A 25,282-nucleotide genomic window follows, 5' to 3' on the forward strand; every position below is an offset into this window, starting at 1 on the left:
TTCCTGAAAACACTGCCCCACTGATTGACCTAAAAACACATGTACTCACTTTTTTCTCTCTACATGTCATGTGCTTTATCTCTTAGGTGACACCAGCAGCACTGTGTCAGCTCTTTGCTACACCGTTCCCAGGTCAGCTCGAGGCAGCAGCCTCCACGCTCTGGAGTCAGGCTCTGACTATAAAAGTCGCAGTATGAACTCAGAGAACCGTGTGGTGCTGGGCCCTGGGGTCAGCATGTCTACCTGCGATGTCATGCTGATTGACGACAGCGAATACGAGTCGTCCGAGGAATTTGAGCTGGTGCTTTCGGATGCCTCTGATAATGCCCGCATCGGGGGTATCACAGTGGCCAAAGTTATCATTGACGGCCCCAATGACGCCTCTACTGTGTTGCTGGGCAATGCATCGTTTAGCTTTAGTGAGGATGCAGGTATGTAGTTTTGTTTTCTTGATTGATCTCAATGCTTTTTCCCCGAATTATGATAATTCTTGATGATTTAATAAATTTTATGTATTAAAGCATGTATTAAAGTATTAAAGCATACTTCCTATAGGTACAATTGAGATCCCGGTGTTGCGTCAGGGCAGTGACCTTTCCTCCGTGGCGTCAGTGTGGTGCGCCACCCGTCCAGCTGACCAGGATTCTGCGACTCCCGGAGTGGACTACATCCCTAGCTCGAAGAAAGTCGAGTTCAAGCCTGGCAAGACTGAAGAGGTATTACTGCAAAACCTGCCAGGAGGTTTTGAACAATATTTACACTAATAGAAAATGCATGCGCTAAAAAACACATCCTCTTTCTCTTCAGACTTGTAGTTTGACCATCATGGATGACATCCAGAACCCCACTATTGAAGGAAAGGAGTCTTTCATTGTCTTCCTAAGCTCTCCTAATGGCGCTGTTCTTACAGAACCTCACGAGGCTTCGGTTTATATCATTGACAGCACGCAGGATCGTACGTAACATGATTAATCACTCGTTTCATTGCAAGTGTCTTTTAGAAGGAGTGTTAAAGCTTTGATTATTGTCTCAGTTCCCAGTATGCAGTTTGAAAAGGTGGCATATACAGTTAAGGAAAAAGATGGAGTCCTGCACATCCCCATTGTCAGAACAGGCGATCTGACTTACAAATCTTCAGTTCGGTGTTTCACGCGCACCATGTCTGCCATGGTGATGGATGACTTTGAGGAGAGGAGGAACGCAGATATTTCTCGCGTGGTTTTCCTCAAAGGAGAGAAGGTTCGTTCGATTCTCCAAGTTTCAGCTTCTCAAAAACGCATGTAATCTCAGTTATAAACATGAGATTTTAGGAAATGATTCCTCTTTACTCAGACTTTATTCAGAGTTTAGGTAATATAAAGTGGTATATATTTAACACAGAGCCTTAAATTAAAATACAGACTTCATTTTTAAAATAGCTTATGTTGCATACTGTTATGTTTAACAGCAAAGAAGAAAATGCTAAACTTAAATCTGAATGCACACTAGATCTATATGACTTTGCAATGCACTAAGCACAGACATTTCCATCTGCAGGTGAAGAATTGCACAGTGCACATCAATGACGACTCCGTATTCGAACCTGAAGAAGAGTTCCAGGTCCACTTAGGCACACCACAGGGGGATCACTGGAGTGGAGCCATGATCGGGGTCAATGACATTGTCACTGTGACCATCACTAATGATGAGGATGGTATGGTTTTTTTATAGCAGTTAATATGTATATTTTCCTCCAGATATTGGTATGTTACAGATTTCTAGACAAATTGTCATCTATGGAAAAAGCTATGTTTAAAAATCTGACTTTTAACACTCAATTTTAAAAATCCAACCAAGTTAATTGATTCTCATTCTCATTTATATTATTAAATATATCAGCCAGAGCAGTTTAACCTAAAAACTTGTGAAATCTCTTCATCGGTGTGATAAAGACACGATGCAATATGAAGTAACTGTTCTAGTATAATGCAATCTGATAATATTTCTTACTAAATGTACCCGCGACTTAAGCATGTTTTTAAAAATGTCCAACAGCATCTGTTGAATTTTGGAATTAACTAAAATTTTTATGTGTTTGTGTGAAGTGCGCGGAATGAGCTTGTATTAAAAAATGATGTAAACTATAGATTTTTTGGGGGGAGGGGATTTTCCCCCAATTTTCTCTTTAATTTAGTCGCATCCAATTCCTCCCCGTCACTAGGGGGCGCCCACATTAAGCTACAACTACTACTACCACTCAGTGGGGACGACCGAAGACTATCGCGCCTGCAGTCCGCATCTTTTCGAACTGCTCGCTCACGCACCATTGAGAGCACACTCAGGGGACAGCACTATCCACTCCTTCCACTTGCGTGAGCTTACAGACACCCGTAATTGGCTGTAGAGCTGTAAATAATGTAAGAGCACTAAGTACCTCTTATCCCTTACCTCTGAGAGAGCTCAGCCAATCAGCATCACCTAAGAATCGAACTTGCGATCTCCGGATGATAGGGTGAGCACTTTACCACTGCGCCAGGCTCAAGGTCGCTTTTTTGAAGATATAAGGACATTTTTTGTGATGAAAATAAGCGTATCTGTTACCTCGAGCTCGGCCAAATACACCTGTGAAGACCCCATTAAAATTTGTTTATTATTTTTTTACGTGATGCGTGGACAAACAGACAAAAAATCCAAAAATCATCTTGATGTGTTCTATTACTCATCTTACGTCTCCGCAAATAATTTTTTGGCAAATATCTTCAATGTACAGACATGCCAACTTCACAGTTTTATTATATGTATAGGTAGATTTTTCATTGTATACTATATATCTGTTGAATTCTCCAATCTGTTAGGTGAGAAGGTGTTGATTAATTTTCTATAATGTTACAAAACAGCCCCAACGATTGAGTTTGAGCAAGCTTCTTACCAAGTGCGAGAGCCTGCTGGACCAGACGGGATTGAGGTCCTAAATATTAAAGTCATCAGGAAAGGAGACTTAGACCGCACCTCCAAGATCCGCTGCAGCACCAGGGATGGATCGGCCCAGTCCGGAGTAGACTATAACCCCAAGAGTCGTGTTCTCAAGTTTACCCCTGGTGAGTCCATAACCGGCATCCATTTTTCGACTGCGTCAGTGAGTTTATAGTACTTGTGTGGCCTTTTAATATCTTCCATTGATGTTTCCTAGGTTTGGATCACATTCTCTTCAAGGTTGAGATCTTGTCCAACGAGGAGCGGGAGTGGCATGAATCTTTCTCACTTGTCCTCGGCCCTGATGACCCAGTGGAGGCCGTTCTTGGAGAAGTTACCATGGCAACAGTCACTATTCTGGATCAGGAAGCCGCAGGAAGTCTAATCCTTCCTGCTCCTCCAATCGTAAGACTTGCTTTTCAGCACCATTTAATTTAATGTATGGAAATTTGACCAGGCTCTCATTTTACATCTTTCTTTCTCTCCCAGATGAGTTATTGGCAATTCTCAGTTTACAGCACCCACTTTTCAAGATAATGTTACAAAATATAAAATGATTTATAAAAACATTTATATACACGCCCAACGTTCAAAGCGTTTCATTCTCATTCTCATGCAGGTAGTGTCGCTCTCGGACTACGACAATGTCCAGGAGGTGACAAAGGAGAACAGTAAGAAGTCTCCGTCTCCGGGTTACCCTCTGGTCTGTGTGACCCCTTGTGACTCCCATTATCCTAAGTACTCGATAATGAGAGAGCGCTGCGAAGAGGCAGGCATCAACCAGACCTCCGTTCACTTCAGCTGGGAGGTGGCGGCACCCACGGACAGCAGCGGATCCAGGTCTCCATTTGAGACGGTCACGGACAACACACCCTACACAACCGTCAACCACATGGTTTGTCCTCAGATAGTTATTTCTATTTACAGAATGCAGATATTGCAGATTATCAAGAGGATTCAGTTTCCTTGATCTAAATAATTTTATTTTATTACTTTCTACACAGGTCCTAGACAGTATCTACTTCAGCCGGCGCTTCCATGTGCGCTGCGTGGCTCAGGCACGGGATAAGGCTGGCCACCTGGGTACCCCACTAAGGAGCAACATCGTCACTATTGGGACTGAAGGCTCTATATGCCACACCCCAGTGACCACTGGAACCGCCCGTGGCTTCCAAGCCCAGTCTTTCATCGCCACATTAAAATATCTGGACGTCAAACACAAAGAACATCCTAACAGGTGGGTAACGAAATATAGACGTATATGCACCAACTGTAACTAACCATAATCCTTAATAACCGCAAATATGATTTGGCCTGCAGGATCCACATCTCCGTTCAGATCCCTCATCAGGATGGTATGCTACCTCTGGTGTCCACTATGCCCCTACACAATCTGCACTTCCTGCTGTCTGAGTCCATTTACCGCCAGCAGCACATTTGCTCCAACCTAGTCACCCTTAAAGACCTGCAAGGTATCTCTGGTAAGAAGCTGTTCCTGAAAAAAACTCTTTTATCAAACTCTTTCTGTCCCTTAAATTCTGAACTGAAATATTTAATCGATACCCACTTGACCTTTTTGTTTTGTATTGGTTTCTGCTTTCTAGAAACTGGCTTCCTGGATGACGTGTCCTACGATAGTATATCCTTGGGTCCTGGCTATGATCGTCCCTACCAGTTCAACCCCAGCATCCGTGAGCCCAGAACCATCCAGCTGTACAAGCACCTCAACCTGAAGAGCTGCATCTGGACTTTCGATGCTTACTACGACATGACTGAACTTATCGACGTATGTGGGGGGTCAGTCACTGCTGACTTCCAGGTTAGTCACACTAGTATTAATATTATTTACTTGATATAGTGTATTAAATATGTATTGCGTTAGTTATGTATTGCGATTTTTGTTTATTTATGTTTGCATTTGAGTTGGTAAAATTTAACTGTTCCTCTAAAATCCTGCAGGTGGTGCATTCTAAACTATTAACACTGTAGCAATTATCTGCTAGGTTTGTTTAGAATTGCAAAACAAAATAATATTGAATCGGGATATTTCTAAAATTGTGATACTTACAGAATCGCAATACAAATTGAATCAGGATCAAGGTATAATAGTAATATTGTATCAGGAAGTCCCTATTGCACGTGTTCCCATCCTTAGTTATTTAATGGATATTTTATTCCACTTTACATTTTAATAACCTGATTGTTAACCTGATTCTGTCTTTTTAGCTTTTATTTTCTTAATGCCAACTTATTTCTCTCCTTAAAGCGAAATTCAATGTGAAGTGTTTTTCCCAGCCTCTCACATGTGGCAGTGTGTGACACTTGCAAGCTTCTATCTTAGTAGCCCTAAAATCAGGTCATTTGCATACAATTTGACTTGCACCCTATAGAACAACCGTCGAGACGTGACCATAATTTGGACTAATTTGCAATGCAATTCTATATCATATGTTTCCGTTTGTTTTAACAGGTGCGAGACTCGGCACAGTCGTTCCTAACTGTGCAGGTTCCTCTCTACGTGTCCTACATCTACGTGACAGCGCCTCGAGGCTGGGCCTCCCTTGAGCACCACACTGAGATGGAGTTCTCTTTCTTCTATGATACCGTGCTATGGAGGACAGGTGTGTGCTGCGATAATAGTAGCAGTGTCAACTTTCATAAACACTCCTTACACCCATATCATTCACCTTAATATAGACTTAAGCCAAAATATTTCTATATATTCTGTCCATCAGGCACACATTATGGTCTATATATTTGCTCGAAGCAGTCATTAATCCATATTCATCTGCTAAAGGCTGATGTATCTGTTTTGTTTGTGCTCTTGCAGGCATTCAGACGGACAGCGTGCTCTCGGCCAGACTGCAGATCATCAGAATCTTTATCAAAGAAGATGGACGGCTAGTGATCGAGTTTAAAACACATGCTAAATTCAGGGGTGTGTTACCACCTTCACCTATCTCGAAATATTTTATTTTTTGTGCCACTTTGCCTGGAATCGTCGTATATGGACGTACGGCATTCTTTAAATTGTTCGGACCATTGAAATGTTTTACTGTGGCAAAGGATCTCATCATACTGTGCTTGACATATTTTGTAAATGTCATTCGTTTTTATGCCCTCGTTAAATTACTGTCTATGGCAGTTGGTAAGACACACTCATCCAGAGTGACCTCCATTTTATAAAATTTTACGTCTAAGCAGTTGAAGCGCCCACAAGTGCCGATCTAGTGGTGCTGGGGCCTGAGCTTAGGACCTTCCAATCAGTAGTCCAACACGTTCAAATTCAAGAAAAATTTCCGTCTCAATTTGACCTGAACGTCCCTTTTATTAAGTGTTAAACATGAGTAATAAAAAACAGTAGATAAAAAAAATCATCACCCTCTAAAAGTAAAATCACAATTTAAAGTAATTTACATTTTGCAAATTCCATGATGCAGTTGAAACCAAAGAAAGATATATGAGTGGATGAAAATGTTTTTAATGGGCAGAATGTTAATAACAGCTATAATACAAAGTGTATCTCTGTACTATAGGTCAGTTTGTTCCAGAGCATCATACTCTTCCCGGGCACAAATCTCACCTGATGGCACCGGATCACCTCGGGGGCATCGAGTTCGATTTGCAGCTTGCCTGGAGTGCGCAGACCTTTGACTCCCCGTACCAGCTATGGAGGGCCACCAGCTCCTACAGCAGGTACCAAACCCAGACCCAGTAAATCACTCACACTTGTGTTCCTAGTTTCCCGAAACTGATACATTCCCTGTGTCATCCAGGAAGGACTATTCTGGGGAATACACAGTCTTTTTAATTCCCTGCACGGTGCAGCCCACTCAGCCATGGATTGATCCTGGAGACAAACCTCTCTCCTGCACGGCTCATGCTCCCGAGAAGTACATCCTTTTCTAATGAATACTTGTTTCGTTTAGTTTAGACTGGTATTGAAATAATGGAGTGGTTGCATTAAGGTCAATGACACGCTCTTGCAACTTTTTGTTCCCTCAATGGTCAACAGGTTCCTGCTGCCAATTGCATTTCAGCAGACGAATCGACCTGTGCCTGTGGTCTACTCTCTAAACACTGAGTTCCAGCTGTGCAACAACGAGAAAGTGTTTATGATGGATCCTGCAACCACAGACACGTCCATGGCAGAGATGGACTACAAGGGCGCATTTTCAATGGGTAAGTTTTAATTGAATCCCTTTATTATTTCCTTTAATTATTAGGTGCCATGGTGGCGTAATGGTTTGATTCCCACCTATTCAACAAATTTCTTTCTGTTTACTCATTAACAAGATCATTTCTACTACACACATGTGTTGCAAACTGATGGGTCAAAAAACTGTTGCGTTACGGATTCTTTTCTGAAACATTTTCCTGATGTTGTTTATGACCATAACTGCTTCCCCTATGATTGCATATAGATTGTGAGATGTGAACTATGAAAGCAGCCTTCCATGTGTAAAAAAAATATATAAGAGGAGGAAAAAAAACATGGGACACAAATAGAGAAAAAAAATGGACAGGGGGGCGGGGATCAGATCATGGGACCCGAGTTAAACATTTTGCGATATCTCGCAAAACTTGACTCTTCAGCGTTACCGATTTAGTTCAGCCGGTGGCAGTAACAGCAAACTTTGAGAGTTTTCATTTTAGCTTGACCTTAAATATAAAGACATGCAGTTTGTACTTGGAGCTTATACTCTCCGTATTTTGGCGCTGAAAGACTGAAATATGAGTCAAGTGATCTCGATTTTTTTTTTCTCCTGTGTCCGTTTTTTTTTTTTCTCTCCAGTTTTTTTCTTCTTCTTTTTCCTAAGTTTTTTTCCATCAAAAAAAAAAGTTTTCCCCTTACCCATGTCCCTTTAGGGGCTCTGTAGGTCCCAGTGACGCATAGCATCAGCTGTTCAGATAATGTTTAAATTGTGATACATTGAACAAGTGAATAATTAGTGGCAATGTACTAAATAGCTAAATGTATTGTACTGACTAGTGTACATTAAAGACGTCCCGGTTTACTGTCTTCTGTAGGTCAGACGCTGTATGGCAAGGTGCTGTGGAATCCTGAACAGAATCTGAACTCTGCCTATAAGCTTCAGTTGGAGAAGGTTTATCTGTGCACAGGACGAGATGGCTATGTTCCCTTCTTCGACCCAACGGGCACTTTGTACAACGAGGGGCCTCAGTATGGCTGTATCCAGCCTAACAAGCACCTCAAACACCGTTTCCTGCTCCTGGTACGTCTACACAATGCTCTGCACTCTGTTAATGTAATGTAATATAGAAGGCTTTTATAGAAGAGATTGTGTGCTCAAAAACACATGGTACCTGGTCATTGAGAATCTGAATGAGTCAGAGGGTTTCTTTTTCTCGTACAGGATCGAAAGCAGCCTGATGTCTGCGAACGCTACTTCCACGATGTTCCATTCGAAGCCAGCTTTGCATCAGACGTCCCCGAGCTGCAGTCCATAAGCACAATGCCTGGTGTGGACGGCTTCACCATGAAGGTTGATGCCCTCTATAAGGTCAGTGGACAGATATCTAATTCCCACTTTCTCATTTCACACATTTTGGTGGGAATCACTATGGTTTCCAATTCGTGCCCAGCTCTGACTCTGATAGAATTCAATGTCATTTTATACGCTGTCTTTTTTTTTCCTGAGCTAAGGCAAAATACAGTGGAGCCACATAAAGGCACAGGAAAGCAAACAACCTGGTAGGATAAGGCTATACATATCGTCTGTTCTCAGAGGGTCTATGAAAGGAAAAAGTATTCATAGTTGAGTGTAACAGGGACAAAGATTGAAAAAGGTGGCAGAACCCATACCGGTCCCATTTCCCCGATCTTACATCACCTGATGCCTACTTGTGCGGAATGTTAAAGGAGAGTGTGTTCCACTGTAAAGATCCGCCAGGAACTGCACGAGCAAATTGTCTTCTTTTGCAGGAGTCTGCAGCAACCTTTGGCAGCGCGCACACACTTACACTTCCAATACTTACATTACGCATACCGTGGTAAATCAACAAGCTAATAGTGGTTATGTTAGTTTCCTCAGGAGAAATAGACTCGCAGATGACCATGGGTTCCATGGGTAGATCTCCATGGGTTTCTTTAGCTTCTTGTCAGCTACGGCTGCCTAAGATTGACTAGGTGAAGCCACGAATGACCATGGATAGGCTTACGAAAGCACCTATGGCAGTCATACGAGTAATAAAATGTCATACGTGAGAGTATAAAAATCATAAGCAGAGGAACAGAGCTTAACATGTTAAATATTTAACGTCCAGGGAAATGTACAGTAGACACCAGTGAGAGAGTTTATAAATCTTTATAAATATTTGTGATGTGCTGAATGTTTCTAATGCTAATTTTGTTCCTTTGAGACGTCGATGGAGGAGATTTTTTTTTTAATTTATTTATTTTTTTATTGTCCTTTTTTCCATTCCACATTCCACAAGAAATCCAACATAGAAATACTAGAGACTTGATGTCGGTCTTTCGGCTGCCTCCAACAAGGGGTCGCCACAGCAGACCATCTGTCCGCACATACAAGCTTGGCATAAGTTTTACCCCCGGTGCTCTTCCTGACGCAACCCTCCCATTTTATTCGGGCTTGGGACCGGCACTGCATCCAGTGGCTGGGGTTTGGGCACAGGCTGGGAATCGAACCCGGGCCTTCCACATGGCAGACGACCTACCACGGAGTCACCAGCCCACAGGCTTTCATATAAGTAAAGAGCTGTATTATCATCCCATCAGTGTCCCTGAGATGACCAGCAGCCGATGCGCTTTCTTGTTTCGTGTTACCGGAGACTGCAAACTTTAATGCTTGGAATGTTTTTGTTTGTCTTTTCCTAGTTGGAGGAATCTGTAGATCAGTAGTGGAATATAGTACATAACACTTTGCACCAGCAGCATTGTGGATGATGTGCAAAATATATGCAGACAAAAGGGGTTTAAACTAAAAAAAAAGCTTTGAATACCACTGAAGATCACATTAGTTATACTGTAAAGATTAATGTGTTGTCTATTTTAATAAGGAACATTTCAATGTTGTTTTCATGAGAGATTTCCTTTCTTTTCAGGTGGAAGCAGGACATCAGTGGTACCTCCAGGTCATCTACGTCATTGGTCCGGAGTCTATCTCCAGCCCCAGAGTGCGTCGCTCAATCAGCTTAGCGTTAAAACGTGACCTGAGCGTACAGTCTGTGCTGGACGAGTCGCTCATCTACGACAACGAGGGCGAGCAGGTGAAGAACGGGACCAACATGAAGGCCCTAAAGCTCGAACTTCAACCCTCGCCCACTTTCGACTCTCACACGAGCGGCTCGGTTGGGGGAGGTGTGGTGGCCTTCATCCTGCTCATTCTACTGTTGCTGGCTTCCTGCTTCCTGTTCAGGAAGTGCCGGAAGGCGGACGGCAGGAAGTCGGCAAAGAACCCCAACATGGAAGAGTATCCGTTGAACACCAAAGTGGAGGTTGAGCGACTGGAGAAGAACCTGAAGAACGGCAAGTGCAATGTTAACCTTCTCAGCCAGGGCGCAGACACCTGGAAGGTCAACGGGGTCAAGGTCAAGCAGGTCAACCTGGAGGTCAAAATGCACAACAACATTAATGACGGCACGGAAGTCTGATCGGCTCAACACACAAAAACAGAAATTAGAGTATTTAATAAGACACTGTAAAAACATTTATTTTCTATTCCTGTCTGTGATAATGGAGATGTGTTGATGTATGAGATTAGTATTTTTATACGACCCTGAGACGGGGGGAAAAGGGAAAGTCTGTTTGCCAGCTATGCAGTGTAAAGTATCTTGCAACTGAGCTACCTCAGGACGTTACGTCATCATATTGAATGATCTCACTCCGATCTCAGCCTGTTTCATTTAAACAATTTTAAAAATTGTTGACAAGGATTTTTTTTTTGTGACATTAGTATCATCGTTATTGATGCAGCAGTCAGTGGTAGCTCAGCCACGTCATCACTTTATTTAAATGCATTTTATTTTTGCTGTCCTATGTCTTAGCCATTTCAGTAAAATCACGATGAAAGTATTAAGCACAGGTTATGTGCCAACACTGTTTTGAATTAGGTATATGATGTAAATACCGTTATAAAGTGCAATTACATGATGACATAGTCATCCCTCATACCTACATAATATTTTATTAGTTTTTTTATTATTAATACAGTGGTACCTCATTGGCTCCAGATGCGAGTTCTTAAGATTGAAAATTCGTATTGCGAAACACATTTTCCCATAGACAATAATGTAAATGTGGATAATCTGTTTCAGCCACCCAAAAATATTACCAATATTACCAATGTCCAACACTATAATCTTATTTTTTTATATATAAAAACACTAACTCACTCACTCACCAAGTCTATACCGCTTTATCCTGTATACAGGGTCGTGGGGGGCCTGGAGCCTATCCCAGGGGACTTAGGGCACAAGGTGGGGTACACCCTGGACGTTGTGGCAATCCATCGCAGGGCATACACACTAACACGCTCATTCACACACTACAGGCAATTTGGGAACCCCAATTAGTATAATCTGCATGTCTTTGCACAGTGGGAGGAAACCCACCAAGCACAGGGAGAACATGCAAACTGCATGAAACCCACGACGGGACTCGAACCCAGAACCACTAAGCTACTCTGCTTCCACATATAAAAACTATTAAAGCATTTGGAAAATAAGTAAAATATGAAATCAATAGACATTAAACCTCACTTAAGAATAATTTGTGAATCCTCTTGGCACCATCTGCTTCAAAACCCGAACCTGAAAGTGGCTTCCTTTTCTTCTTGCTACCGTTCTTGCTAACATTTTTGGGTCCCATGGTGCTATGTCTTTACTAAATCTTGCACAAAATGCAACAAAAAAAAGCACAAATTGTAAACTCACTTTACTAAGCTTTTCACTAACGCAAACAAGCTTTAAAATGCGCAACTTTGTCGGCGCTCAGTTCGGGTGCTCGTATGTAGAAAGTATGCCGAGGCAAATTACTTGCAAAGTTAAGGTGAAAATTAGTGAGCGGGGCGTTCGTATGCCGAGGTACCACTGTATTGCTTAATCACCATTGTGCCACACGAAATTTTACCAAGTGCGATTTTTGAGTCTGAATCCAAATATAACATTATTATATACTGTATGGTATTACTGACAAAAAAGTTTGCAAGCATTAGTGCTGTTTTTTTTTTTTTTTTAAACACTGTAAACTGGGTGTTTGTGCTTAAATACACTGTTCTGCTCTCTCCCTCTATACTGTATCCTCCACCCTGTGGATTTATTTTACTGTACTGCACATACTGTACATGCTCCATCAGTATCCAGTGACATCCTTGACAAGAGATGACTGCCATATCGCCTCACTTTATTATTATGTATTAGGTTATCCTCATCTTATGTCATATGTAGAGCACATTCAATGTACCTTGCTGCACAAATGTTTTCCAGTGTTGCGCTCTTATTATTTGGTTACATATCACTTGGTGCTCATGTGAGACAGATATTCTGCAGCCATAGCCCTCACATTATTATTATTATTATTATTATTATTATTATTATTATTATTATTTGTCCGTTTTGCAGAATGTAGTGCCTATCAAGCAGTTAAAGAGAGAGTATGGTGCTATGACTTGTGAGAAAATATTGATGTAATGCCTGTACTATGTGCCTTTTTAGTAATAAATAAAAAATATCTGTAAAGATTTTTATTACTTATGATCTTAATTCTAATATTGTTCGATGCAGTTTTTCTTGTGAGCAATTCTAAAAAAAAAAAATACATTTTGTTACGGACCGTGTTGTCTTGTATAGTCTGAAGGTGTATTGCGCTCTGCTTTCATCAGTAGGTATAATATATATGGATAAATAATTGAATAAAACAGTAGGAAAATAGATAACAGTGGTATAGTGAATTCCTGAATAAGCAAAAAGGAGATTTATTAAGAGGAACAATTTTGTCAGGAATGCTAGCTTTGCTGTTAAGTGTGTCTTCATGCTAAATAATCAAGTGAAAGTTAAAAAAATATTATTATGGACTTTTTGGATAAAAAAAGTTGCAGCAATGACTGCAAATGACTATTTCTACTAATAATAATAATAAGAATAATAATAAAAAATAATGTTTTTTAAAAAGTTAATAGAAACAAACGTATAGTACGGTTAATACCCCAAGAACAAGCCTAATCAAACAGCACCATGAAGGCCAGTGATCTACCAATAAACACTACCAGTCAAAAAAAAAATTTTTTGGTAACCACGTGCCATCTGGCACATCAAACCTACGAAGCCAGACCCTGGAGTTGCAAGGCACCAGTGCTAATCACAATGCCAATATGCCACCAGTCAAAAGCTTGGACAAACCTAGTTCTAATTCTTTGGTTTTTCCTGATCTTAATTTTTTTTCCTACATTGTAAAACAATTCTGAAGGCGTCCAGCATATGCAATAATCTTATTTGAACAGCTGATATTGAGTTGTGTCGACTTCTTATGCTTTTTAAAGTTTGCTCTGTTCATAACGGCTCTAGTCCGAGGTGCTGGTTGTTAATTGGTGATTTCTGAGGCTGGTGACTCTAAATGAACTTCTCCTCTGCAGCAGAGGTACATTTTGGTCTTGCTTTCCTGGGAAAGTCTTCATGAGAGCCAGTTTCATTATGGACTTTAATGGGTTTTGCAAATGCACTTAATTCCTTTTCTTGCAGGAACTATTTCAGAGCAGCACACCTTCATATCTTAAAAAAAAAACTGAATCAAGTCTCAGGTAAAATCTACAGTATTGTTCTAGAAATGGAAAAATACATCCAAATTTGTGTCCAAACTTTTGACGAGGACTGTAATTTTGGGTCAAGAACCTGGTAAAATATGGATCAGAGTTTTCTTCTATAAGGCATCACAGGGTTAAATGCACGATGTTAAAAAGTCTCCGATTAAGGGCTGTTTGTCCAGTAGACTCAGAGGACAATGTGTGGAGACTTGATTAGGTCCAAGCTTTGGGGATGAGGGAGACCAAGTGCAGGGGACAACTTCAGCCCCTGAAATTATTAATATATACAGTATATAGCTACTATATATTTTTTGTTCTGGTTATTTGGTGAATTTGTAAATATTGTAAATGTAAAATAGCCTAAAACATTTTAGCTACAACACTATGTACACGGTCTTGAATAAATATTCACATCTACATGTTGAGGTCATTGAAATGGTCCTCGGTGCGATTTTCACAATTTGATTCAACCTGCGAAATATTTTTCCATTTATCGTAAATGACGGTGATGTGATGCATAAGTAAATGTGATGGATGCATAAGTATTTGCACCCCTGGGTCAACTCTTTGGCTGCAGTGACCACTCACTCACTCACTCACTCATCATTAATACCGCTTTATCCTATATACAGAGGAGCCTATCGAAGGAGGCTTAGGGCACAAGATGCTTGCCACCTGGTGCCACATAGTGATTTCACCACTGAACCAGAGCAGATGTGAGCATTAACCAACAGGGGGCAGCATGTTCTCATAGTCTGAAAAACCAACCCTCAGTCTGAGGTTTCTCTTTTACGAGGTGTTTGTTATAGAACAAGTTGTGCTGAGACAGCATGTCACAGTCACGTGACCACCCTTCAGGATTAAGCAATCTCTTTACCAGTGAACCAGAACTGGTAACCTTATTCTGCGAGTATGAGTACTGCTTTCGCTATGAGGGCTGATGTTCCTTGATATGGAACGGGCCTGGCTTAACTCGATGTTTGTTTAAATAAACAATGTGCCTGTCTTTTATCTTATGGGAATGATTCTGTACAGTACATACTGGTTGCCAAATGTACAATATACACATTTAATCTAAACATAACTACATCTTATATACAGAGACTGCAAAGTTATGCATCTCACATAGTTTCATCGCAAAAATAGTTAATGCACATTTCTAGTTAAAAATAAAATGTGTACAGTATTGTGCAAACATCTTAAGACACCCCTCGCTTCTTCATATCAGTTAATTAAACATCTGTTTCTCATTGGTTCATGCCTTAAATTAGATTTTTTTTGTAAATGCTTGAATGATTTAATAAACAAACAAGAAATATTCCTCTGAAACTGGGTCAAGAAGCCTGGAGTAATATAGCTCAGGACTACATTAAAAGTACAAGAAGGTCTTGCTCTTTGGAAGCTGACAACACAATTAAAACCATGAAATCGTGGCCTACAAGAGAATTCCCGAAGGCCGCATAGAACATGCTAAACAAACAAATCATCAGGGTAGTAGTTATTCAGGAGAATGAGTGTGTATGTGCTTATATGTGTGCGTGTGTGTGTGTGTGTGTATAAGGGAGTGGAGGTGGGGGGGGGGGTCATACAGGTTTCTAGACCAAAGCTTTTAGATGCAAATTTTTGCAACTGTATATACAAAACTAACAATAAAACAGTAGTAAGTGAAACTCAACTTCCCGCTACTGATTTTTGTTTTTCAGAACATTCTGGAAATGTTTTTGGTTTGTGCTGTTCATTATTCAATAAAGCTCAGAGGACATGCCCTGCTATAACCTTTAAATAATTTGGCCTTTTCCATTTTAAGTATTTAAATCAGTATCCTACAAAAACAACCAAAAAAGTGTGTGTGTGTGTGTGTGTGTGTGTGTGTGTATATATATATATATATATATATATATATATATATATATATATATATAAAATCCTTTGGATAATTTTTAAGATCTTCTTCTAGAGAAGAAGGAATCAATAAATGAATGATTGAATGGAATGGAATACATATATACATACATACATATGTACAAACGACCTTGGGTGAACTTTGAGAACTTCCCCTAAGAGAACATTAAAGGAAGTTTTTTCCCTAAAAAAAAAAACCCGAAAGCACCCCTTGGTAAATTTGGTGAGCTTCTCTTACACTTAAAAAACGTTACAGGAACAAATGGTTTGTGGTTACAAAAAAATAACCCAAACAACATTGTAAACATTTTCAAAGTCATGCAAGGGAATTTTATGGCAATATTCCGAAAATGTTAGTTTATGGTTACAAAATAAATTGTACAAAAAAGCAACCTTATTAAACGCTCCTTGTCAGATAAGGTCAAACAACTGTGACAAAAATATAACTAATGTTTATAGAAAGTAAAACAAAAAAAAACCCAAAACCCCAAAGGGAAACCAAATAACAACAACAAAAAAAAAATTTGGTCAGTGGTTTGCAGAAAGGCCAGTGAGCCCAATATTATCCAAAACATAAATCACATAAATTCTTGTTGCTCAAATAGTGGTGTGTTTTGTTTATTTAGAGGATCCCTGATTCTTTTTATGTATGTATGTATGTATGAATATATTTACTAGAAGTTAGCCTGCATGCAGTCGCAGTCTGATGCAGATTTCATGCGCTCATCGTGAGCGTTGTCACTGTAGAGCTCTGTAGTCAGATCTGGGATTTCAGTAACTTTGAGCTTGGCCTGACATACCCGTGTTCACCATAGAAGATACTACCTGCTGTTACAGGCGGTGAGGGAAGCCAGAGGGACGCCTGTTACACACTCCCTGTGATATAAAAGTTGATCATGACTATATAGTTCATAGTATGACATGCTACCTATGTCATATAGTGATTGTGTCACAGGCACAATTTACAAAGATTACTTTTTAAGTTTAGTTAAGTTTACTAAGTAAAAAAATAAAGTTGGAGAAGCCCTGATAAATTATTTTTCACTCCAGTGCATGCTTGCAATAAAATACAGTTTGAGAAGCCCTGATGCATGGTTGCAGTAAGATAAATATTTAGATAAGGTATATCTTTATTAATCCAACTGCTGGGAAATGTCTAATAAAAATAAATTATGAAATTTCATAAAAAATAAATGCTTCCTTTTTTCACTCCAGTGCATGGTTGCAATAAAATAAAGTTTTGAAGCCATAATAAATGATGCATTTTTTTTTTTTTTACTCCAGTGCATGGTTGCAATAAAAAAAAGTTTGAGAAGCCATGATAAATAAATTTTCACACTTTGGTGCATTGTTGCAGTACAATAAAGAAAAAAGTAAGTACAATAAACAGAACCGAGGACAGCTGTGTGTTCTTCATTCACTTAATTGTCCCCAAAATCGTCCTCAACCAAACTGGTGAAAAGAGAGGGAGAGACGGTGTGTGTGTGTGTGTGTGTGTGTGTGTTCAGGCAGACGGTCAGGCGCGGCGTCCCATCAGAAAGCGGAGCGTGCGTGCACACACCAATCGTCACAATAGCACGGCTCGCGCACACGCCCGCGCGCGCTCACGCACGCTGGAAGTTTGGTTGGCGCGTGCTGGCTGAACAGCAGCAACAACAAAAACCTCCCACTTGACTCAGTCACCGGAGTTACGGAGTTTAGTAAACGGAAAGCCTCCTGCAATGGTCGGGATAACCGGTGTTCGACAGCAAACTCGGCCCAAGCCGCGGGTCAGGACTGTGTAATGTCGACTTTGTGAGATGAGTTGTCCTTCTAAAAGGGCATTTTGTTTGTTTGAGTCGCGAGCCGGCTAACACGCTAACGAGCTAGGAGCTAACTCCGAAAGGAAGGGGAAGTAGGGAGGCGTTTTCTCCATGCACTCTGAGCACACTTGGCTAACGTTAGCCTTAGCCTTAGTGACCACACACACACTTGGGTGTTAGGAAAACGAATCCAGGCGTAGCTGTGAACCTGAGCTTGTATACTGTTCGCTGCCGAGCCGAGAGGTCTGTCTTACATTATCGGTTCGTCTCTGGCTAGCAACAATCCGCCTTTCTGGAGTCGTTAATTGGCGTAACGCGAGTTACGCTAACAGCGTAGCCGAGAGTTGGTGGGATTCACTGCACCGCAGTGGAGGAGGAAGTCGAGCATGGTGGTGTTCAAGTGACGTTTCTCTCCCAGAGCCTCGCAGGACAAACAGGGTGGAGATGACCAGATAGAAGCGGTGGAGCTGCTGCTGGTGGTGAACTGTTTGGGGAAGGATTATTCTTTATTTTTGTTGTTGTTGTTGCTAGACTCGAAGGAAGAATGAAGAAGTTTTCGCGCATGCCCAAGTCGGAGAGCGGAGGACTGGGAGGAGGTTCGGGGTCCGGGTCCGGTACCGGAGGGAGCAACTTCATCGGGAAAGTGTTCGCTATCGGGAGGTACCAGGTCACCGTGGACGAGCTCATCGCAGAAGGTAACGTGTGTGTGTGTGTGTGTGTGAGTGTAAGTGACAGGGTAGTAACTTGGTGTTAAGTTTTAAACACCCCTTTACCCCGAGGTGTGTACCCGGTCCCCTGAACTTCACCTGAGTATTAGATTTATTGAACTCATTTCATGATGTTTAAATTGTTTGAAGAAAACATGTTTCACTTCTTAAACTTTGATCGTAGCTGTGTGTTTTATCTCTTAATTAAGTTCTCTCATTTGATAAAAACAGTGATGATTAAACGATCATAATGTGGGTTGTTTGGTAAAGAAAACCCCGTTGTGGTACGAACACTTCGCTTTCACAGAAACAGTTTGTACGCTATTTAGTTGAGTGTGATGGTACGATTTGGGGAACATAATTACAATAAGGCAAAAAAATGTATAAATTGAAAATTCAGGGTCGAGGGTTCGATTCACGCCACGGGTCTGCGTGGTGGGTTTCCTCCAGGTACACCGGTTTTATCCCACAATTCAAAGCCTGCAGATTAGGCTGGTTGGTTCATGTGTCTTGCGATGCATTGGCACCCTGTCCAGGGTGTACCCCACCTCATGCCAATAGTCTCCTGGGGATAGGCTCCAGGCTCGCCACAACCCTGTAACAGGATAACTGGTATAGAAGTTGAAAGGACATACTGTATTTGGCTCTTATGCTGTTGTACCATTTTGTCCCACAGTCGCTGAATATCATCCTAAAAAACTATGCTTTTTGCATAAAATGATCAGAAAATACGTCCAGCACATTACAATACATTGAGGACCTCTTAATATGTTGTTACGTGATGGTGTGTATGAACCAGTGAATGCTAAGGAACCACTTGGTAGAATGAATTGATGTAAATATACAGCAGTTACATTATCAGGAGGGGAAAAAGTACTTTTCTGCCTTACAGACAATTTTCTGTTTCTATTTGTTGCGTAAAAAGTTTCTTTTTGCGTAAAAAAGTACTAAATTGTAAACATGCCACTAAAATAATTGCAGGTATCGTAATAAATGCTATGAAAATGGTCCGTATTCTCAAGAATAAACCTTGACCTCAGGCTTCCTAGCATGTGGCCATCCTGTTGTTGCAATCCTACGCACGTCAGCTGCTTGGCCTTTGTGAATCACTGAGTCAAATCTCCCACCATACACCAGACAAATTCCCCTGTTTTAACAGCAAAGAGTGTGGCACTTTTAATTTCCTGTGAATCCTGAAACGAAAGCAGTCCAGAGATGATTAGTCATGTGATGGATAATTTTTTTTTTTTTTTTGTGTGTGTTAGTTGGCTAAATTTACTGGACAGAGTAGAAAGACACTCTTCCTGGTATTTCATCTTGGGTAATGCACGAAACCCTCCCATGCCTCTATTTTTTTTTTTTTACGGGGGTGGGATTTTTATTATTATTATTTTTTTAAAGAAAAATCGGAGCAATAGCTGCTAGGCAACATTATCGATACTATTTAACATTTGAACTCGAATTAACTTCCAAAGTTTTTGACTTCCTGTACAAGAGTAACATAATTAAAATGTGTCACATGACCTTTGGGGTGAATGTGGATCAGTGAGATAATAAAGTACACATGTGGAGTGTGGTAGTTTATCTGCGTTGTGTATACAGTCTTGGTATACGATGTGAATTGTCAGATCTTCGTACAGCTGTGTTTTAACAAAAAAAATCAATTAAAATCCAAACCAGATAAGCAATATTATGTATCTCCTGTAGCTCTGTTTTCCCTGCGGTTAACATTTCGTGGCCTTGCTTTTTTCTTACAGTATAGAACTGATAAAACACAGATTTATGATCTTTTACAATATCACTTGTTGGGACTAGGAAGCGTTCTATCAGATGTTCTTTCACTTTAATCCAGCCTGTGCACAGCCCTTGTCTTATATTTCATGTAATGCGAGCAGCAGAGCTTTCCTTTCTGTGAAATGTCATTGTGCGTGTTTCCAGTTAAAGGGTCCCTACACTGCGAAACTTGCTGACTGAACAGAATTGTGAAATTTCCCTGCCAGTGCGGAGTTCGAGCCACACAAACATCTGTGGAGTTGGACAGAGTCTCACAAGTTCCTTTTTCTTGATTCCTTCCTCCTTTGCGCTCTGGGGGACGTTGGAGCCAGAAAGCCTTTTGAGCCGAGTTTATTTGTTTATGACTGATTAACATCGCAGGGGAAAGTCTATTGTGTTTTAATTGTTTTATGGAGTTTTTCACAGTAGATATATTTCTCTCTCTACTACACGTACAGTCAGAAAAATCATGTTGGTGACACAAATTCATCTTTCCATCCACACTAAACGATGGAACAGAGAATATGTACAGAGGGTGCATGTGCTGCTGTCAGAAGGAAGGATTACGGCATTTAAGCATTTCACACTTTTTCAGTGGTTTGACTCCGGCAGATCAGCAATGATAGATAAGTCACTGAGAACTTTAAAGAGGCAGAGGGCAAGCTGCAATGTTTGGCTGTTGAGGAACTTAAATTAAACTTAGGTTCAACAATATATAGTGAGAGAATATGAGACTAAATATTGTGAACAAGTGTATGTATGTATAATGCCTTACAGTTCGTATTTTCTAAAAAAATAAATTGGAGCACATCATACTAGCACCCTTGACCCCAAATTGTTGCTTCCCCCCCCTTTTTTTTTTCTCCTTACATTGTGCATAAAATATATTACTTGGCTGTTTAATCTGTTTGAATCAGGAGAGGTATAAGACGGCTCTGTACTGTGTTTATTTAACAAGACTCTGAATACGTTATACGTAAATAGATAGCATCTTCCCAACAATTTAGTTAAATCAGAATAATAAAAAGGCCTTATTCAAAAACAAGTGTGTACAAATTAATAGAGCTATGGAGAAATATTATGCAAAACAAAAAGCTAATACATTTCTTATTTTGTTTCTTAATTCTCAACAGCAAGTAATCAATAAATTATTAACTGCACTATTCTGAACAACTAGTCTGTTAATTGTGCACAATTATGTGGCAAGCTGCTTTACTCTATTATAGTTCAGACATGCATTTGAAAAAGAAACTTTTGACGAGAGAGCGTAATATTTTTGCCCTTCAGGTTGTTGACCGCTACATGAGCAGCTTATTGAACCAGCAACCATGAATAATGAAAGTAAAAGCTTGCACACAGCTTGTACTGGGTGCTCAGGCGTGTGATTTATCCACGTCTGATTTGTCTGGGTGGTCAGAGGTCAATCGATCAGCATGGAATAGAGAGTACTTCATTTTGTCCCAGTGTTGTAGTGGGTACATCTCTGAATTACGTATTTTAAATAAAGCAGTACACGGTGCAGAAGAATTTCCATTATCTAATCACCTTCTTTTCCCATCCATGTTTAATTAATATTGTGTAGAAACCAGTTACAATCTGACAGGGTTACGATAACTTTTCCAGTTAGTGCAGGTGTTGTTTATGAATGGGCTGCTTGGTAACGTGGCTCTGTCAAAGCTGCAATCTACATTATCTGCACGCCATGCTGGAGATGAATAAGAGGATTGTGTGTTGTGCTTTTGTCTCGTTCTCGCAGCCTATAAAGAAGTGCTGGTACGATACAGCACGCCGGGCCGTGATGGCGATCACTTCCTTTGTGTTTGCCCAACGAACCTCACTGTTTTTGTGTCTCTGAAGGCAATCATGCCATATTTTTGTTATTTCATTAAAGAGGGTTGAAATGATGTAAAACGTCAATAAGTATATAGATTTTTTTCCCTGCCATTACTTTTATTGCAGTTTATTTATAATATCAATAAACAGTAAACAGCTGGCTTTTAAAAAATTAATCAGCTGAATTAATTATGCATCTGTTTCAATGAAACCGCAGTTCCGAGTTTGCGGATTTTTCCTTATAACTTAACTAATAATTGTTTTGTGGCTTTTTTCGTGGCAATATATAGTTTTTTTTTTATGCGTTTTAACGCTAAACTTATAACAGAACAATATAATTTACTAATTTTGTAACATAAATATTAATATAAATTCAGATAAAATTCCATATAAATATAATACTGTGTGTGTGTGTGTAGATTTTTATGTATATATATATATATATATATAAGAGAGAGAGAGAACACAAAGCAACCATAAAGGAATACGCAGCTTGGGATAGTGAATTTTTACCCTAAAGTACCAAAGAAAACAACAGCAGGTACCAAAGAGAACGCGCTCGTATGAATTACAGTACATATAGAGGTAACATCAGTGTTTTACATTCTAGCACTTCAGGAGACACAGTATGTATTTGAGGGTACAGACTGTACATGCCATCTATGTAACAATAGCAAGTAATAGTTCTGTGGTTGTTGTGGTTATGACATGAAAGAAACAATTTTTCTATAGACTTTGTACTGTTAGAGATCATACGTGTTCTGTTTGGTGCGTCGCTGTCATAATCACAAATAGTAAATTTGAAAAAAGATGTGTGGTGTAGTGATTGCATCAGCCATGCAAGTATTAATATATATATTTTAGGATGTGCTACTTTTTTTTTTTTCTTCTTTTTTTTTGTTTCCCTTCTCAAAACAGACATGTTCTGAGGAACACTTTTGTACTCAAAACAGTACTGAAGTCCAGCTTTCTGTCAGTCTGTTTAAGCATGTATGTTTTTTTTTTATTTTTTGGTTACGACTTCCACTTGAGATATGTTTGTAAACTGCGGGTTGGTGTCAAACTGTAGATAACTGGTTGCTTCATACAAGCAGCCTTTGTTTTTCATGTTTGTAGTACAAGCACTGGTTGAGTTGAACAGTGACCATGATATCAAGTTTGTATAAGTAAATATTTCGCAATGATCGACTTCTTTCTGTTCGTTGTGGTTCAAATTTTTTTATTCTTTTTTTCAGTCCCCTTAACTTAAACCTTTAACAATGTATTGTGTTTGTATACCTGTTGTCTACAGTTCTTTTCCAAATGATTATGCAATGACTGGGAGAGGCCTTGCTGGTTAAGGAGGGATGTGCTTAATCACAATGCTGGTGGTGTCTTAAAACAAACATGTTTGTCTCCACTGCCATGAGTGATAAAGCGGGTGCTTTTTTTTGGTCAGTGATGACTTTAGCAGCAGAGAGGATATTGCAGGATTTTTCAGCTGACCTTGAGTTTTCTTGCTTCTTAACGATTGTGTGAAGGAGACGAGGAACAAGCTGAAAGTCAGACCGGTTTTCTTCGCACGTTTCAAATCAGCCACTCTGTGTGAGTGTGACATTTTTTTTTTTCTTTTAGAGATTTGATTACTGACATCTCATGCTGCAGATTATAAGCGAAGCATCTGGTTCTGCTTACACACCTGGTGTGTAAAGTAGTAGAGAAAGGGAAATGATACTAAAATAATAAAATCAGCCTTCAGTGATCTAGAAAGTACTGTAATGTTGGTGTTTAAAAAAGCAAAATTAACAATAGTGACGCTAGACAAACCACATATTTTCATCACAGGATGGCATCTGAGGAAAGCCCTGTCTGCGTAGGTGAGCTAGAAGACTTGCATGATTAGTGTCACTGTGATTGACAGCTGAGAGACAGCTGTTCCACCCTTTCCACCCAGAGAGCACAGCCGGTTTTTTAACCCCAGGACACTGATGTCTTCGGCAAACACTTTCAGAAGCCCCAAGCTTCGTTCTTGAGATGAAGTCAATACAGTAATAAGACCTGGTTAGTAAGCTGTAATATCTAGGACAACCTGGATAATAACTGTAACTTAACCAGAGCTTAATGTTATTATGTTTTCGTTATAGTGTTATAGTGTTATGTTCTTAGAGTGTACACTCGCAGTGTAACCTACTTCAGCTTGGTGCAGACACACTTTCTGTGACTGTGGAAGGTTCAACATGGATACCGTAATGATTCACCGCAAAGTCATTCAAAGAGAGTTTATGTCCGAGTCTTGCTTTCGATTCTGTGGATGATCTCACTCTGACCTGTAGGGTTACTGTAATCAGAAAGAAGGTTCTGTGCTCATCTCAAGACACTTAATCACAATCTTTTTGTACTAAGCATCGTTTAGTACTGCCTGATTTTACCTTACATATACTTTAATAATACTCATTTTCACATTAGGACCCTGGGATAGTTTCTGAAAACACTTCACCCCCAAAATCTGGTTCATTTTAATCAGTGAGAGCACAAGTGTTCCGTGTTCGAGAACCGTGCTGGAGAAAAGCATGATTCTTGGGCACGGATCGAATCCGATATGGAGGTCAGTTGCACCTGAACATGGAAGTGGATGTAATGTCATCAATGCCGTCTGCCTTCTTTAAGATATCTAAAGCATGCGTCACAATCATCCTCTGACCTACCTTATAAGCTATGGTTGTGTAGGAAGTACGGTTTGGTACCAAAACTCGGGGCTTTGACCACAACGGAGCATTAGCTAGCTAAGCTAAATAAACCTAAACGAATACGCCTAAAGCTAAACATTTTAAAGCTTTGGTGCGCCGAGTGGCGCAGTGGTAAAGTGCTTGCCCTATCATCCGGAAATCGCGAGTTTGATTCCTGGTGCAAAAACCTCTTGGAGGTCTAGAGAGAGCTGATTTCCCGAGCTCTCTCAGAGGGAAGGGATGAGAAGTACTCAGTGCTCCCACATTAATTACGGCTCCAATCAGGGGTGTCTGTGATCAAAATGAGCTGTGTTACGTCGCCCCCAACTTTGAACAAAAACTGAACAAATTGCGTGTAAAGCAGGAAACACGTCAAACCCAATGAAACATTTAAGTACACACGAGATTATGGTAAAAGCAGAGGGACGCTCCATGTTTAACAGCTTGTGGACAACAGCTGGCGGTGTGTGTGTGTGCGTGCCCAACCCAAGTCAGACTAACCCTAAGCAATGTTGCGAGAGGTGTCGTGTTTTCCGAGATAAGGAAAACGTGGTCATATTTCTGCAAAAGAATTGCTGAAATTTGAAGCTGATTTGTAGCGTACCAAGAATACCAACTGCTCTACTGTTATTGGTGTTAAATTAGTGTGGTTGGGTAGTATATAAATTAGTTGTTGTTTTGTATTCACTTATATTTATGTATACTTTTAATGGTTAATATATTGCCCCCCCACACACACACACACTTTTTACTTCTATCACACTTTTTATTATAAATTTTTTATAATAATAATATAATTTGCTTCTACCGCACGTGACTCTGTGCTG

The 25,282-nt window shown here is 40.1% G+C and overlaps 2 protein-coding genes across 5 annotated transcripts in view; both read left to right on the forward strand.

Annotated features, from left to right (window-relative positions):
* Positions 1-12,683, forward strand: part of fras1 (Fraser extracellular matrix complex subunit 1) — a 138,080-nt gene extending 125,397 nt beyond the window's left edge. The window contains exons 56-74 of the mRNA XM_053481101.1: positions 87-431; positions 556-716; positions 808-955; positions 1,034-1,239; positions 1,537-1,693; positions 2,877-3,077; positions 3,170-3,357; positions 3,572-3,847; positions 3,957-4,189; positions 4,273-4,433; positions 4,557-4,771; positions 5,423-5,573; positions 5,783-5,890; positions 6,489-6,648; positions 6,729-6,845; positions 6,968-7,134; positions 7,984-8,189; positions 8,331-8,477; positions 10,039-12,683. Coding sequence (XP_053337076.1) covers positions 87-431; positions 556-716; positions 808-955; positions 1,034-1,239; positions 1,537-1,693; positions 2,877-3,077; positions 3,170-3,357; positions 3,572-3,847; positions 3,957-4,189; positions 4,273-4,433; positions 4,557-4,771; positions 5,423-5,573; positions 5,783-5,890; positions 6,489-6,648; positions 6,729-6,845; positions 6,968-7,134; positions 7,984-8,189; positions 8,331-8,477; positions 10,039-10,587 — 3,896 coding nt within the window. The 3' untranslated portion in view covers positions 10,588-12,683. The remainder of the gene's footprint in view (positions 1-86; positions 432-555; positions 717-807; positions 956-1,033; positions 1,240-1,536; positions 1,694-2,876; positions 3,078-3,169; positions 3,358-3,571; positions 3,848-3,956; positions 4,190-4,272; positions 4,434-4,556; positions 4,772-5,422; positions 5,574-5,782; positions 5,891-6,488; positions 6,649-6,728; positions 6,846-6,967; positions 7,135-7,983; positions 8,190-8,330; positions 8,478-10,038) is intronic.
* A 4,570-nt stretch (positions 12,684-17,253) lies between these two features.
* The window catches only part of bmp2k (BMP2 inducible kinase), a 58,459-nt gene continuing 50,430 nt past the window's right edge, over positions 17,254-25,282 (forward strand). For all 4 annotated transcript variants that reach the window (XM_053481552.1, XM_053481554.1, XM_053481556.1 and 1 more), the window contains exon 1: positions 17,254-18,132. In XM_053481552.1, coding sequence (XP_053337527.1) covers positions 17,982-18,132 — 151 coding nt within the window. In that variant the 5' untranslated portion in view covers positions 17,254-17,981. The remainder of the gene's footprint in view (positions 18,133-25,282) is intronic.

This window comes from Clarias gariepinus, chromosome 21 (assembly GCF_024256425.1).
Source record: "Clarias gariepinus isolate MV-2021 ecotype Netherlands chromosome 21, CGAR_prim_01v2, whole genome shotgun sequence".
Taxonomy (NCBI): domain Eukaryota; kingdom Metazoa; phylum Chordata; class Actinopteri; order Siluriformes; family Clariidae; genus Clarias; species Clarias gariepinus.